The sequence below is a fragment of the Macrosteles quadrilineatus genome, unplaced genomic scaffold (genome assembly GCF_028750875.1).
Source record: "Macrosteles quadrilineatus isolate MER2022 unplaced genomic scaffold, UCM_ALF_1.0 Scaffold_1__1_contigs__length_201487025, whole genome shotgun sequence".
In the NCBI taxonomy this organism is placed as follows: Eukaryota; Metazoa; Arthropoda; class Insecta; order Hemiptera; family Cicadellidae; genus Macrosteles; species Macrosteles quadrilineatus.
In genome coordinates, this window is record NW_026542594.1 from 61,538,660 (window position 1) to 61,556,027 (window position 17,368).

Here is a 17,368-nt window from a genome sequence, read left to right on the forward strand (position 1 = left end):
GTGTCAGAGACTCGAGTATTACCACCACGCAGCAGACCAACCGACGGCGAAGTACCCAGGCCCGTGCGTAACGCCGATCGCCAATGCGACGGGCGGACACACAACGCCCAAAATATTTTGACAACGCCAATAGATTTTATAAGGTGCACGCAATACTTATTGCTGACTTTACCCCCCCCCCCCCACAACTTATCTCCCAGGTACATGATATTGATACTGTCATGTCCGTTAATGTGTTCTCTATCAGGTGAAATTATAGGTAAACCTACGCGGCCGTATTTTAGATTTTATAAGGCACGCACACGCACACTACTATTGCTGAGTTATTGCCTGGTTCACACAAGTTGAATGGTATTTTATACTTCCAGGTACCGTTCCTTATCAAATTTCAAAAAAGTGTAACACACAAAATAACTACTACAGTGGTTCCCCTTTCAGAATTGTGTGCGTTCAAAAATAAGAGATTCTATAGCCAATTAATAATATACTAAAATCTAAGAACTCATTCTGTAGAATGTGCGTTAAAATGCCTAACTATTATTCTGTTGCGTTAGAATAGAAAAAAAGCATTCATTACACAGCTGTGTAGTGCAAACGCTCCTATCCTACCTAACCTTACTTCAAACTCAAACACAGTGTTGCCACTTTTAGGGTAATTACCCTTTTTTAGGGTAATTTACTGGTCTTAGTGTAAAGTTTAGGGTAATGGTAGATTTAGGGTAATTTTAGGGTAAAACTAAATGTTAGCATAACAATGGAAATTTTACTAAAAACATGAAAAAACTTCAAAATTTGGCAAAAGACGTTCATTACATACTATGGCCAAGTCATCATATTCGATTCAACCGGTTTAAATCTATTGCTATGATGGATTTTTCATAAGTTATCCTAATCGATCTTATCAATAGTTAGTTGTGAATTATCTGTTTTAGAATGTATTCGATTCTATAACACGTTATAGGCCTAATAAAATATGAAATATTATTGATTACCGGGTTTGATATTTAATTATGTGATTAAATTGAATTAAACTGGATTATTTTACAAATTATGTCAAGAAATTACTAACTTACTATGTATAGATTAAAGCTTTGGTGTAACCGTAGGCTACTATAAAGATATGGTTGTCCAAAAGACAGTAATAATGGGTCGATACAGTAAAAAAATACTGTTCTTGATTCGATATTTTTCGTATATACGATAAAGCTGAATATCAAAATTTTGTTCTTCTTTCGGGATGTTTTTTAGAATCGAGTATAATTTTACATAAATTGATTGATTTTGGAACTTAATGTAGTATAATTAACCACCTTATGTAAGATTTATAATATGTCTTATAGCATTAAACGCAAATATTAACATTTAGGGTAATTTTTAGGGTAACTCAAAGTAGATTTAGGGTAATTTTAGCCCGTCTTTAGGGTAAAATCGCAACAACGCGGTGGCAACACTGCTCAAACACCAAACATTAACCTCAAAACCGAACCGATACGGATACACTCACTCACTACTAGCAGAGAAGTTAACTGTGAAACTGTGCTTGCAAGTTAGTAGATCCTCCTATGTGAAGTTTTTATTCGTTTGTATTTGATTTATAGCTACATATTCTTAGTTGGTTTGGTAAATCTTGAGTTATGGCATCTTCTAAACGTCCTGAACATCAAGCTCCTCCGGATATATTTTACAATGAAACTGAAGCTCAAAAGTACACGCAGAACACAAGAATAATGAAAATCCAAGAAGAAATGAGTGAACGTGCTGTAGAGCTATTGTGTTTACCCGAGGATCAAAGTTGCTTGATATTAGATATCGGTTGTGGATCAGGATTAAGCGGATCAGTGCTGGAGGATCAGGGGCATATGTGGATTGGGGTTGATATATCTAAATCAATGCTAGCTGTTGCTCAGGACCGTGAAATGGAGGGTGATTTTATCCTTGGTGATATGGGTCATGGGATGCCATTTAAAGCTGGGTGTTTCGATGGAGCTATCAGTATCAGTGCCCTACAATGGCTTTGTAATGCTGACCATGCACAACACAAGCCATCGAAAAGACTTTATAAGTTTTTCTCTACCTTATATGCCTCCCTGAGTCGTACGGCAAGAGCCATTTTCCAGTTTTACCCTGAAAATTCACAACAAATCGAGCTTGTTACAGCAGAAGCTATGAAGGCTGGTTTTTTTGGTGGCCTAATAGTAGATTATCCAAACTCAACCAAAGCAAAAAAGTTCTTTTTGGTTTTAATGACTGGAGGAGCAGCTCCGCTTCCAAAAGCTCTTGGGACAGGCCCATCAGATGATACTATCTCCTTTACCAATAAAAGAGAAAGGTTTGAGAAGATTAAAGGAAAGTCTTTGAAGAAATCCCGCAACTGGATTCTTGAAAAGAAAGAACGGAGAAGAAGGCAAGGAAAAACTACAAGACAGGACTCCAAATATAGTGGAAGAAAAAGAAGTAGCAAATTTTAGTAAGTTAAGACTGTGATTTTATTGTTTTTATTATGATTGCCCGTGTTAGTGGAATTATAATTGGCATACTTTTGGGAAAGTTTGATTTTTTATGTTAATTTAAAAGTGATAACATCAATAAAGCCTATTTTTGTTTTAACAATGAGAAATGTTTTTTACCATCTAGTTTAAAGCTTGGTATTTAAGAGTTGGGCTTAAAGGAAAAACAAAATTTAGCCTAGAACTAGGCTACACTGAATTATTTTCACTCGAATGAGTGTAAGTTAGGACCTAAAGTAAAGTGCAGCCCTATGAATTTATCAAAAAATTAAGTTAAGCCTTAACCCTCCCAGTGTTACTTGATGAAAATTCGACAAGCAGCACACTTTGTGTAGTGTTACTTGTCGATTTTTCGACACGCAGACATCGTTTACGGCGAAGGCTCTATGACTGACTGAATCGGATTGAACTGGATCGAGTTAGGTATCGTTCTTTCCGTAATATTCTAAGCTTTCTCCAGAGGTCTGTCTCTAAGCGCTATTCATTTTAGTTCCGAAAATATTGTAGCAGACAGCTGACGTGCGTGTATTTGTAAACAGCTAGGTTCCCCCGGACCGATGACTGATGTGTTTTATTACGTTTATCATTGTTTTAGTGTTAAAAATCAAAAGTAGTGATATACGTGGTGCATTATAAGAAGATTTAAGTGGTTTTGAAGTGCTGGTTGATGATCCTGAAGAAGTAGGTAGTGATATTGATGTAAATTATCAGCCAGATTCCTAGCTATGGTTAGGCTATGCATTCTTAGCTAAACGCTATGTACTGAAATCAGTTTTTTGCCCATAACTTATTTATTTGCAAATCTACTTCCTTATATTATTATATATTTGTAATCCTCATAAAATTTAGAACAAAGTGGCTATTTTCAAATATTTATAGGCCTATAATTTATACAATTTCATTGAGCACAAACTTATTTTTTTTTTGAAAATTTTTGAAATTATATTTTTTTTACCTAAAAATTTTTTTTTTTTTTGAAAAAATGTTCCTTATGTTTTATATTGAAGCCCATGATTTTCCAAACAAAATGGTATATAGAACATTAGAATTAACATTGTTTTAAGCTTCTCAGATCCGTTTTAATAAAACCTTGCAAATGCGCCAAAAATAGGTGGACATTAAGGCCTAGAAACTATGGACACTTGGAGGGTTAAAACAGTTTATTATAGGCCCTAGGCCTAACTAATTTTTATAAAAGTATGACACCTCTACCACCAAGTTAATAGCCTAATCCTACACTTCAGATTGCTGTATTAGCCTATTATAGAATACGGTATAGGGCCTAGCCTATTAGTCTATAATAAACTTATCTTATTAAATTTAAAGCTGAAAAATTAAGTAAAATGCCTCCACCGCAGAAAACTTGCAGACTTAGCGAATTTCCAATTTGCCTGATATGATTTATAGCCTACAATTAAATCTATCCAGGCCTACAGCTAGGAAGGTTTTGAACTTTTGAGAAAACCGTAAGGCACACACCTAACAACCGGATACTTGAATGAAAGGTGATACCCGTAGCCTACTGTGATAAACCGTTTTTTTTTTTTTTTTTTTTTTTTTTTTTTTTAAACCCTCCTAAGGGCAGAAACATCAATTAAATGGGGCTGTATTCAATTACGTTAAAAATATTTTAGATGGCAGAGGATACACGTCCGGCAACCGGACGTGGGTTGGGCGTCCGGCAGTTACTCATAACCTAACTAACCAAACTTGCTGATAATGGAAAAACCGAATAAAGGTTAAATTCTGTTCATAAAATAAAATTATAAAGGCCTCAAATTCTAACTTAAGATGTACAGTTAAGAATAAATGGCATTCTAAGCTAAATTTTGGACAAAAAGTTAGTGTCACCGTTGGGATTCGATCTAGATCCCTCGTGTACAACAGCCGAGTAGTCTATCCACTACACCACAAACACCGATGGCTGTAAATCGTATCATTGTGCTAATGGTGTTCCAGGCCCCCACAACCCAGTGACGTCACTGCCGAGCGTGACAGTACGTTTTTTATTATATTGTGGGATAATGCTTTAAAGATCTTTGAATTATATTTTGATTGTTTACATTTAGTTCAGTACTGTACCACCGTACCTATATTATAATTTTTAAACACAGCAATTTATGTTGCATACAAATGTTGAGTATACAATTAAGTGAAACAAGAACCATAGACAGCCTTCAAGACCTTTGACAACAGTTCAGTTTAACCGCCGCTTTCTACGAATCTCGGCATTTCCGCCCCCACGCTCGGTGATGGGAACCATATGCTTATCTCCACAGGATGTGGACTAAGTAGGGGCCTATAAGTTATTTTGTATTCATCCAAAAAAAGTTTAACTTATGTTTCTGAAAACAGCTGCTATTTTTGTAGGCATAAATCTAGAATTATCTTATCACTAGAGTAAACAAACAACGCAACTTGTAGGGACAGCAGGGAAGGGGGGTTAACTACTCTAAAAAGTAAAGATAGTTTTTGTGACACGAGCCTCCAGTGAAAGGCTATAAATAAACATCCTGTCTCGTAACAAAATGGTTGCTTGCATATTTAATTTTGCTAAAAAGTTCTGTACTGTATTACAATAAGTTTGGAAGCATCAATTAATATTACAGTACTAAAGCTATTAAAATAATAATTTTTATTGACTCTTGCTTACAAATATATTATATTCCACGGAAAGTATTTGACTTAACCGTCATTTTTGTTATTCGGAACTTTTCTATAAATAAGAAAAAAAAAGAGATAGGTTTAATTTATTTCATAAATAATGCAAGTACGAATTTAACAATGGTTAGCCCCTACATAATTCCAAATGAATAGGACTTCATTTTGTTATGTTTTTAGGGATTGTCCGTTTTAACCAACCTTTTGAGCTATCCGTCTTAGGTCCAATCCCATTATTGGTGGGTAAGAGGGGGTCTACTGTACTTCAATATTTTGCACGTTAAATATTTCTTTAAAATATGGAATTGTCGGCTTTTAAATTTAGTTTAAGGCAAGTTTTCACTGAGCTGTTACAGTAGACTCCCTCTAGTTTGGCCACCTCAATACCGAACAACAAAATGGCTGGACTAACCAGATGTATTTTCAAAGGTGAAACTAACCCTATTAAATCCATTACGATGCTTAAAAATCAACAAATAACATTAGGCCTACCATAGGCTATTTTAATATTATTTTACAGTATTACTTACCAAAATTAATCTTTTGACATTTCTTCTTGAGTTGTCTGTTTGTTTCCACTTATAGATATGTTTTTGCAACACTGGACTTATTCGCCTCTATCCGACGCTCTAAAGATTGAGTCTTTGTTCCATTGTCAAAAACTTGTGTTTACATTTTTCACTCATTTAAGAAAAAAATTTCTATAGTTTTTCTCACATTTTAAATACAATTTTCTAATGTTTTCAGTACTTTTGATCAAAAGACATTTTTCTGTATTCAGAACCCACATTTACTCTCAAAGTTCACCCCCCGAAAACAATCTAAAATACCGATACCGTACAGTAAAAAAACACTTATGAAATCCCAGATCAAAATACACTGTTAACACAATTGTTTACTGTAGGTTAAGTGCAACCGATCGGGTCATAGAAGCACCCGTCAAATAAACTGACAGAAATTTTTTACTTCAACGGCCAGAAAATAGACATTCAAGTTGAATCCTGTGGAAGGTCATTCACCTGTGACCATATGACTCATCCCCCTGAGACCACCCGGACCATCCTGCGGACGAGCCAACAAAGCCCAACTAGAGGGAGTATACTATAATAGCCAATACCTGAGATGAAAATGGATTTATATCCAATAGTCAGTACGGTATATTATTTTGGTTCTAATAGAACTTACCTAGAAGATAAAATTTGTGAATGTTCAATAGAATGATTAATCACTTTTGATTAAACTTGACATCACATATCATTGCCGAGGTGGTGTGGCTCTGTTATTGGTTGGAGCAATACTTAATTGGCAAATGTTCTTCACTCAGCACATTGATTTACAAAGCACCCGGCCATTATCTTACTCATTCAAGCACGTTAGAGTGTTAATCAAGACTGTTTGAAACTAAATAAAAATAAAAATCTCTTTTATTACCTATTTGAAAATGAATGACGAGATGATATTTAAGGAATAACTAATCTGTAACATTAATGATGAGAGTTACATACTTTTAATAAGAAATATTTTTCAAAATCAATTATTTGTTCACATGGCAGATATTCACCTCTATATTATACCCGGGTGCATATTTTAAGCTGAAAATAAATGAAGGGTGAGTGTAGTAATATTTTAATATAAAATTAATAAATATATAAATTTTATTTCATATATAAACATTAGAACAATTAACAGGTTGTAAAACAGTCAAAAAACTTGTAAATAAAACAATAAATCAATAATAATGTAAAGATACAAATAACAAACTAACAGAAAGGTAAAAAAATGAAATAAAGCCTCCTCTAATACAAGGGTGTGTGGCAACATGGCACCGCCATGGAACTGAGTTAATAGCTAACACCATGCAATAAACTGAAAAATATTACCTTTTTATGGACTCTTTTGGAATGTTAAGCCTACATAAAGAAATGGGACTGTTCAAATTTATGGTACAATAGTAAACTTTACTAAACAATTATCAAATCATGACTTCTATTGTCTTGTTTACCCTGGCCAGTGTCCTATAAGCTGGTTTCCCTTTATTTCATTTGTGTTAAGTGTGTAAGGAAGAGCTTCACAGCCGGGAAGCCATTCCACCTGCGGCAATGAACGTTTCTCCTGTGATGTAAGAAGCATCTTCCGAGCACAGGAAAGCTACAACTGAGGCCATCTCATCAGGCTGTGCTAACCTAAACAACAACAAGTTTTACTAGAATATTGGTGTGTTAAACTTATTTTTAAAAAAACAAACAATTTATTTCACAGAAGGATTAGTTTGTGGCTAAGGTGAATAAAATTTCATCCAGTTTGAGAAAAAGAGATTTAGATACTCAAAAATCTAAAAATTTGTTTGCTTAAGTGTTGTAATTGAAAGTGGAAACAGGAAACGCCATAGTTACTCTGATTTATAGAATGCCATTTTTATTTTGTTCTGATGTGTTGCAGTCTATGTGTGTATGGCCGATGGCGATAACTTGATGTGTTGTCTATCATCCGCTGACTAGAGATTTAAGGATTAGTAGAGTGTGATAGATTGGTAGAGGATGTAGGGTAAGGTGGGGTTTAAGGGAATTTTAGTTTTCTGCAGCTGCCATGGTTGCCAGATTGTTTTTATAAGCGTCTAGGCAGGCAATGCAACTCCGAGGATCATGGATCAGATCGGAAACCCCTCGCCACCACTCCGTGCCGATGGTGTGACGTCAACCATTACCGCAACGATACGGAGCCAAGTCATGAGCCTTGGTGGTGTAGTGGATAGCGTGTCAGGCTGATAATCGAAAGGTGCTGGGTTCAAATCCCGCTGGTAGCACTAACTTTTTGTCAACAATTTTTTTTCATATCAGCAAGTTTGGTTGGTTTGGTTAGGTTATGACAGTTTAATTTTATAACTAAAAAATTTAATTTTATACATTTATAATTTTATTTTTAGAACAATTTTTTCTATCAGTAAATCATTTCAATCAAGTTTTTCATTATCAGCAAGTTTGGTTAGGTTATGACAGTTTAATTATTTTTAGGCTAATTTAAATTTAACCTACAAACGATATGTTTTGACAGCGACAGTGATAGAGATAACAATTTTCCACGAACAGTTAGGCTATGCTGATGCGCCGGTATGATTCGGAAGCGTACGACATGGTGCGGTGGTGGGGGGTGTTCTGATCCACGATCCTCGGAGTTGCACTGGCTGCCTAGACGCTTGTAATTGTTTTTAGCTGTATAGATTTCACAAACAAACTATGGTGTTATGTTTTCTTCTCTATATATTTATTTGGTAGTTTATAAATCTGGATTGGAGCAACTTAAAAGTGTGTGGAAATGTGACATGAGATTATGGTTAAGATAAAGGTGTTTAGCAAATACAGATTGTGAAATGTGTGTAATGGCTGGCATTATGTTCTTTGAAACATTGCTTGAAGGTTACGTTTGTTACCCTATGTACAACAACATTTAGACACAGACTTATACCATAACAAAATAAGTTCAAAAATATGTCAAACGTTTAAATTAGCATACCTAAATACTTTGCAATGCTTTTTTGGTTAGTTAATTGTTTATGTCCTTTTCTTAGTCTGACCTTTTTTGTGCTCAGATAATGTTGCTGGCACCGTTAGTAAAATGTTTAACTACTCTACTTTCACTCTTTTTTGTAAATTTCCACATCTATATATACTCAATTTAAATCTGGCAACTTGCATCTCTTAAACATTTTAGAAATAAGATTAATCTTATACTGTTAGAAGTTTTCATGTGATAGAGAAGTTTAAAAGTTGTTATATAACTGAAAACAATAGTAAAGTATTTGCATAAAAAAAAAACCAATATAATCGTATCATCTAATTTTATATACCGTACCTATCTTCTATCTTGTTAAATTACCTTTTCATTGGAATCATTGACATAGCTATTTCTTTTGCTGTTTCTGTTTCGTGAAGCTGAAACAGTTTTGAAAGAACATTTTTAAATATTTAAACCTACATACAGGTTTTTTACATTTTACAAAAGAATCATCAAATAAGTCCACAAACAACTTGTTCAAATTTTATCTTGTACAAGAGAAAAATTAACTAAATATATTGCCCCATAACATGACGAGAGTTCGTGATATGAACATTTAGACACGATATAACATGATAGTGCTATCATGACACACAGCACAACAGCGGTTGTAGGTAGACTGGACACGGGTTATGTAGCTTTGTCTCGTCTTAATTGACTTTAACTTTTATCTCATTAAACGTGTTGACAAATAAAAATGAGACAGGTGTAATGGTCACATTTTATTGGGGGGTTCGTTTTAATTATTTAAAGGCCGCGAAGGCTTGAGCGCGCTTGACAACAATGTCACACATGTCCACTGCAGCTGGTCATGTCTCCTAGTTCGAGACTCGGCCGCTGTCACCTTGAAGCGCTGCCGTAGACGTGGTGGGGAGAAGCCGAGACCAGCGGACAGTGGACAGTTCTTAGGACAGTCGGCGGCGAGCGATAGGTTCGCGCACACCAACCCTTCTTAGGCTGTGCGAGCGAACCTAATAATAAGGTATCCGGACGAAGGCGAGAGTAACCTGGATGCAAATCTGGAAGTGTCGTGTTACGTAAGTACACTGTATATAGCTAGCGTATACGTTGTATTCATCCCCGTATCCACTTTGGCGAGGGAAATTGCGTTATTTATTAGGCTATTCTAGGACGTTTATCGTAGTTTATTATAAAATAACGTAGTTTATCGACCGACGCTGCGAGTGTAGTGTCACAGTCACATACGCCGACTTTTAGTCATCCAAAGTGGTTTTGTTTTATTGTAATCAAGAATTTTTATTTATTTTCCTTAAAGCCAAGAAGAATTGGCATAAGCACCTTCTACGTTTTATTTTATTTCCTTATTTACTTATCGCGAGTTAGCGTAGTTTTTCGTTTAATTCCGAGAAGATTATTTTTAGTTTTATTTTGAGAAGTGAGACCTTTCGTTACGCCTAGGAGCTGGGTATTTATTTTATTTCTTAAACATCGCCTATTTATCTATCGGCCCCTAGTAGTTAACTTCGACTTGGCCCTGTCAGCGCGTCGCTGTGCTGACACCAAGTTATAGGAGTAACTATAGTTAGTGTATTCCTTAATCGCAACTCGTGTACGGTGCGTCGACGTGCTGAGGTACACAGTGTGTACTTGTGTACTAGCAGATCGGCGCGACATTAACATCTACGAAGATCTAGAAGTGGTAAGCGAGCGACGAGGACTGTCAGCGAGACCCTGGACTACTCGAGCTGTCCGAGCAAATCGGAGGTAAGTTTACGATAGGTGCCCTACCCGACATAAACACCTCACAAAGTGGCGCCTCCGAACAGGGACATTGAAAGTTTCGTTATTATCGTAATATTCATACGTGCTTCACGTATTGGCGCCCGAACGGTAAAATCGATATCGTAGTGGTTTTTCTTTGGAATATAAGAAAAAGCGAAAATGGTAGGATCGAGTGTTAGCGCGAAAACTAAGCCTAAAACGGTCAAAGCAGTGACTGAATCGACCACGACAACCACGACTACGACAACCACGACTACGACTGCAGGGTCTTTCCAAGCTCAAGTAGCGCAAACTATTTCACAACCAACTGTGCCATCGACTTTAAGTTTTCCCGCTACGACCGCAGAGGCTACTCAGCCTCAAGTAGGTACAACGACGACACAGTTAATGGTACCAACGACTTTAAATTTACTTACTACGACTGATCGTACGTTGACGTCTAAGAGTCCCTCAGAGGATGACCCGCGAATTGGGTGGATCCACACGTTAACCAAGGATGAACTTCGTTACGAAATGAGTCGATACGGTTTGCCTAATATGGGGACAGTCGACGAACTTCGCAAGTCGTTTTGTAAATTTTGGAAACATGGCATTCCCCGAGCAGTGTACGGTAAGGACGTGAATGATAGCGTGGACGGTGCGACTGCACTTCCACACCGGTACGACACGGGATATGTCGACTCGCGACCAGGTGCCAGTGACATACGAAGTGCGGAACTTGACAGAGTACGGGAGATAGTTGGTTTGCCTCCAGGAACCAACTTTGAGGATGTTTGTCGTTCGTTATCAAGCCTAACAATGCGCGCTGATAACAATCAGGCCAACAATCAGGCTAGTAATTATCCAGTCAATATGACACAATCAGATCGTTTTACAAATTCCGAGGGGTTAGTGTATAGTACACTAACCAGACCAAGTGTTAACTATGCTTTCGACACCTCCCACTCTACAGATTCGATTAATCGAACTACGGTGCCCGGTACCGGTCAGCGACCGTACGGTGGGTTCGCGAGCGAACAACTAGGTATTGCTACACAGGCAAGCGTGAATCACGGATTCAGTAGTGGTTTGCCTTCGTGTCACGAAAATTCGAACGTAATTCGTAAGGTTGGCGTTGTTGACGTCTCGGCGTTGTGTAATTTACTTCGAAAGTGGAACGTTCGTTTTGACGGCTCAAAGGACCCCGTTTCTTTCTTGGAACGCCTGGAAGAGCTTATGGAGGCCTACGAAATAAATAAGAACGATATTATACGAGCACTCCCCGAGCTACTACATAGTAATGCACTGTTGTGGTATCGAAACTATAAAGACTCCTGGCATAATTATGAGTCATTTAGATCGAGTTTCGAACTACAATTCCTACCACCGGGATACCAGCGAAATCTAGACGAAGAAATTCGGCGTCGGACTCAAGGTGACAACGAAGCTTTTAGAAACTTTGTTGTGGCTTTAACTACTCTCATGCGACGCAAGGGAACCCTCAGTCTCCACGAACAATTGAATATTTTGTATACGAATATGAGACCCGAATATAAGTTGACGATGAGGAGACACGATTTTTTCTCGGTCGACGAAATGCTCAGACAAGCGGAACACGTTGAGAGCTATTTTAGGGAAAAATCTCTTTTCCGTCCCCCTCCCCCTCCGTCGGCAGCGTTGGTCCCCGAAACGGCTTATCACCCGAGACGCGGACGCGATAATAAATCAGGAGATGATTTCGGAGTTTCGACGATTGGCGAGTGTCAGTCATCGAACGGCGTGACGGGACGATTAACCGAGAAGCGCGTAGGCTTCCGGTCAGAGGCAAGACCACGTAGGTCACGAGAGAAATCTCCGAACCCCCGGACGGGTAATTTTACGAGGACTTCGTCATCTACAAAACCACGACGTAACTCGGAGCGTGAGCGCGGAGGTTCACCCCGAGAAAACAATGCAGTTCCGCGATGGCCGAATAACATGAGAGAAAAATCTGCTATCACATGTTGGAACTGTGACAAGAAAGGTCACATGTTTCGTGACTGCCGTATGCCCAGATCTCTAAAGTGTTTCTATTGTAAAAAGGTGGGTATCCGAACCCACGATTGTCGGTGTCGAGGAAAATACCAAATGAGGTCGCCTGAATCCTCAGTAGTACCTTCTACGAAGACCTCCCCGGACTGGTGCGCTTGGTTAGAGAAAATTAAGCAATTCCCGGAAACCGACAACGCTCAGATTCAGGCCAACGACAGACGACCGCACGTATCAGTGACGATAGCAGGGCGAGAGTTCGCCGCGCTAATAGATACAGGTGCCGTAGTCACGTTGATCGGCACGGCGGTGGCACGTCACTTGGAACAGTCTGGAATTATGTCTGTTTTGACTCCTATGGTAGTGAGACTCGCCAACGGTAGTTATTCGAAGTCGCACAAGTCCTATCACTTCAAAGGTCTATTGAAAGGACGAATGGAAGAGTTCCATGCTCTGTATCTTCCCTCGCTTACCAGTGACATAGTTCTCGGGATCGATAGCTTAGAGCGACTGAACTTGGTGACATACCACGTGGAGGTAGAGAATACGAGACCGGACGCGGCTGATGGAGTGAACGAACGGCACGGTGTTGAGGCTCAGTACCAGACAGGTACCGCCAACAATGTGGCTGGTGCGTTATCGCGACCGGCAGAAGGTGTCGCCGAGTATACCTCCATCGAGACAGCGATGTGTCCCCTTCAAGTATGCGTTAACTCGGACGCTAAAACACCAGGGAGTGATCCAGAAAGGTTGAATAAACGATCTGGTGGCACAGACAGATGGTACGATAAACTTTGGACCAAGGTGAATGTTAATCCCGGGAGTTTCGATAAATACATTATTCGTAGCGGCAAGCTATTTCGGTTGAACGGTCGGAAGGATACGGACAGTGATAGTCGCGATCAGGGAAGGAGGATGGGTGCTCTTAAAAACGAGCGCCAAATGTCCGTTGCAAGTCGAAAGGATAATCGGTCGTCGCCGAGTGATATCCATGTCAAGCGTAGGAACGGTTTCCTGAGGTTGTGCGATACAACTCAGCCAAATCGTAGATTGACATCTAACTTTGACAAACAGGTCGATACTTCTCTTTTGCATAGGCGTGAGAGGAGAGCGTTCTCCCCGCCAGAGAAGAAGGGCCGAGCGTTGGGTGCGGGGATGGTTTGTCGCCTCGCCCACTAGAAGAAGCGTTTGTACGAGCGAAGATACCTGTAGGCAGGTACCTTTTTTTTGTTTGTTTTTTTTGTCGCCAAAGTGAAAAGGGGGTGTAATGGTCACATTTTATTGGGGGGTTCGTTTTAATTATTTAAAGGCCGCGAAGGCTTGAGCGCGCTTGACAACAATGTCACACATGTCCACTGCAGCTGGTCATGTCTCCTAGTTCGAGACTCGGCCGCTGTCACCTTGAAGCGCTGCCGTAGACGTGGTGGGGAGAAGCCGAGACCAGCGGACAGTGGACAGTTCTTAGGACAGTCGGCGGCGAGCGATAGGTTCGCGCACACCAACCCTTCTTAGGCTGTGCGAGCGAACCTAATAATAAGGTATCCGGACGAAGGCGAGAGTAACCTGGATGCAAATCTGGAAGTGTCGTGTTACGTAAGTACACTGTATATAGCTAGCGTATACGTTGTATTCATCCCCGTATCCACTTTGGCGAGGGAAATTGCGTTATTTATTAGGCTATTCTAGGACGTTTATCGTAGTTTATTATAAAATAACGTAGTTTATCGACCGACGCTGCGAGTGTAGTGTCACAGTCACATACGCCGACTTTTAGTCATCCAAAGTGGTTTTGTTTTATTGTAATCAAGAGTTTTTATTTATTTTCCTTAAAGCCAAGAAGAATTGGCATAAGCACCTTCTACGTTTTATTTTATTTCCTTATTTACTTATCGCGAGTTAGCGTAGTTTTTCGTTTAATTCCGAGAAGATTATTTTTAGTTTTATTTTGAGAAGTGAGACCTTTCGTTACGCCTAGGAGCTGGGTATTTATTTTATTTCTTAAACATCGCCTATTTATCTATCGGCCCCTAGTAGTTAACTTCGACTTGGCCCTGTCAGCGCGTCGCTGTGCTGACACCAAGTTATAGGAGTAACTATAGTTAGTGTATTCCTTAATAGCAACTCGTGTACGGTGCGTCGACGTGCCGAGGTACACAGTGTGTACTTGTGTACTAGCAGATCGGCGCGACATTAACATCTACGAAGATCTAGAAGTGGTAAGCGAGCGACGAGGACTGTCAGCGAGACCCTGGACTACTCGAGCTGTCCGAGCAAATCGGAGGTAAGTTTACGATAGGTGCCCTACCCGACATAAACACCTCACACAGGTGACAAAATAGATAAAACCGGCGTGTATTTCTTGTCCAGAATGCCCAAGTAAATACATAGGACAAACAGGTTGTGCTTTCCAAACACAATATAAAGAACCGACCAGATCCTAAACACCATTTTAAAAAATCTGCGTTTGCTCAACACCTTGTAGATTGTAATCACTAAATGAGTGATTTTAAGACCGGCTTGGAAGTTTTACATTATTGTGGGAAAGGTAATAAATTGGACACACTTGAGGAGAAGGAAGTGTATAAAATTAACATAAATGCAAAGAATGCATCCTTCATCGTTGCTGTACTGCACACTAACCTCACCGACCACTATGCCACAACCCTCACTATACATGACACTGCATACACACACATTCAACATTCTTCTTCACATTCACAATGAACCTAAGCAGTCTATTAAAAACAGCCAAAAGAGATTTTTACAGGGAAAGACTCAACCAGCACAATCAAAATCCCAAATTATTTTGGGGACTGATCAATGATCTTGCTGGCAGGCCATGTAATAAAAATTCATTTCTAATCAAAAAGTGCATTCCTAACACGTATGATCATACGCAAGCCTCAAAACATGTGATTACATACTTCTTTGTTTCTGTTGGAGAAAATTTATCAGATGCGGGCGGGGCCCCGGTGGTTGTTGACTCTGATTACAGACTGGACTACTTTCACTTTGAAAACTGTTTCTGCACCAGACGTACTACGACATATCTCTGGCCTGCATGGTGGCTCAGTTCCCAGTCTGGACGAGGTCTAGGCTGATTTACTCAAACAAAACGCATTCATAATTTTCATTCCGCTGCTACACCTAATCAATTTATCTAAAACTAGCTGTAACCCGCGGGCTTTGCCTCGTTTAACTTCTTAATTTTCAAGATTATCTCGTTCGCATGGCTCAATCACGTCCTGGTTGAAGTTTGTTCGCTACGCTCACTCACCTTTAGGTTGGAGCTCGTTCGCTACGCTCACTCATCTTTAGGTTGGAGCTCGTTCGCTGCGCTCACTTGCCTTCAGGTTAGCTCGTTAGCTACGCTAACTCGCCTCCAGGTTGAAGTTCGTTCGCTACGCTCACTCACCTTTTGGTTGCAAATTAGCTGTTGTCATAAATGTAAAGGAAATAATAGTGCTGCACCCTGTTGGTAATCCTTGTAACTTTAATGCTATTGAACATCATAGAACAGAACCAACTTGTTAATTGAAACAGCTGTTAAGATTCAATAATTCCATTTCTCATAAGGTTAACATGGGAAACTCCAGAGCCACTGGGGCGGAGCCCGAGAGGATTTTTGAAATAAGAATATGCCTATATGTTAATCGGGAATGTGAGCTATCATCATGCCAAATTTCAGCCCAATCCGACCAGTATTTTTCGCGTTCACTTGTCACAAACATACATCCATACATCCATACATCCATACATCCAAACTTTCTCATTTATAATATTAGTAGGATGACTGATATATTCCCGGCTCAATTTAAAGCAGCAAAAGTTATTCCTTTATTCAAAACAGGTTTATACAAACAATTTTAGGCCAGCACAATCTCATTGTTAAGCATATTTTCCAAGGTTTTTGAGGATATTGTTAAGGAACAGCTGGTGGAGTACCTTCAAAGACACAGCATACTGATACTATCTAATTCACAATTAGGGTTCAGAAAAGATAAAAACATCTCTGATGCACTTTTTGAAGTTTGTAAATCTATAAATAACTCAATGATAAATATCAACCAATCTATGTTCATGTTTTTAGATCTAAAAAAAAAACATTCAACTCAATTGACAGAAAGTTATTGCTAACAAAATTGGAACAGATCAGTGTCAGAGGCACTGCTCTCACATGGTTCAAAAACTATTTATCTGTCAGACATCAAGTAGTTTCCATCTGTGGTGTGAATAGTGATGCAAATTCTATTGAGTATGAGGTTATTCGGGGAAGTACTCTGGGGCCTATACTTTTTCTAATTTATATAAACAACATTTCTATACCTTTAGCAATTCGGGAGTGTCCCTGAACGCCAGGAAGGCTCACGCACACACACTCAGTCCCCACACACACAAGGACAGGGGATTAGGACCGGCCTCATTCTGTCCCGCGCTCCGTGAATTAGCCACAAGTGACAATTCCTTTATCAAATGTAAAATTTGTTAACTTAAATATTAAACTTAAAATAGTTAGCAGTAATCGATTCTGCTCATCAACACGAGAAAATTGATACCAAACACAATGTAGCCTTTATAAAACCTGAAATATATTGCAGTTATGTTATGTGAAGGAATATTTATGTAAATCATGGGTTGTTTGGTATCTTTTTTATTGTAATTTTCAGGGGAATTTAAATGTATTAACCGTTTATATTTAAAATTACATTTTTTTAAAGTTAGATGTTGATTACAAGTGGTGTCTAAAAGAACTAATAAAGAGAAAGTACGGCCGGTCTAGGGTGGCGAGGGTCGGTCCTAATCCTCTCTGCTCGTGAGGGTGAGTGTGCGTGCGTGAGAGCGGAACTGGCCTGGCATCCAGGGACACTCGCAAACTGCTAAGACTATAAACTCAACCT

The 17,368-nt window shown here is 39.0% G+C and overlaps 2 protein-coding genes across 4 annotated transcripts in view; one reads left to right on the plus strand and one right to left on the minus strand.

Moving 5' to 3' along the window:
• The first annotated feature begins 1,459 nt into the window (after positions 1-1,459).
• Positions 1,460-7,148, plus strand: LOC128983289 (probable 18S rRNA (guanine-N(7))-methyltransferase). The gene is made up of 2 exons (XM_054402533.1): positions 1,460-2,467; positions 6,073-7,148. Coding segments are annotated over exons 1-2 (834 nt in total). The 5' UTR covers positions 1,460-1,634; the 3' UTR covers positions 6,074-7,148.
• The window catches only part of LOC128983288 (dehydrogenase/reductase SDR family member 4), a 47,267-nt gene continuing 36,704 nt past the window's right edge, over positions 6,806-17,368 (minus strand). For 2 of the 3 annotated variants that reach the window (XM_054402531.1, XM_054402530.1), the window contains 2 exons: positions 9,042-9,097; positions 6,806-7,351 (listed from right to left, as the gene is read on the minus strand). In XM_054402531.1, the coding sequence (XP_054258506.1) occupies positions 7,237-7,351; positions 9,042-9,097 (171 nt within the window). In that variant the 3' untranslated portion in view covers positions 6,806-7,236. The remainder of the gene's footprint in view (positions 7,352-9,041; positions 9,098-17,368) is intronic. The other variant, XM_054402532.1, reaches the window with a different exon arrangement.

Bases quoted from the DNA above. Each gene is read 5' to 3' on its own strand.
- LOC128983289 (XM_054402533.1), top strand. From the start codon at position 1,635: ATGGCATCTTCTAAACGTCCTGAACATCAAGCTCCTCCGGATATATTT.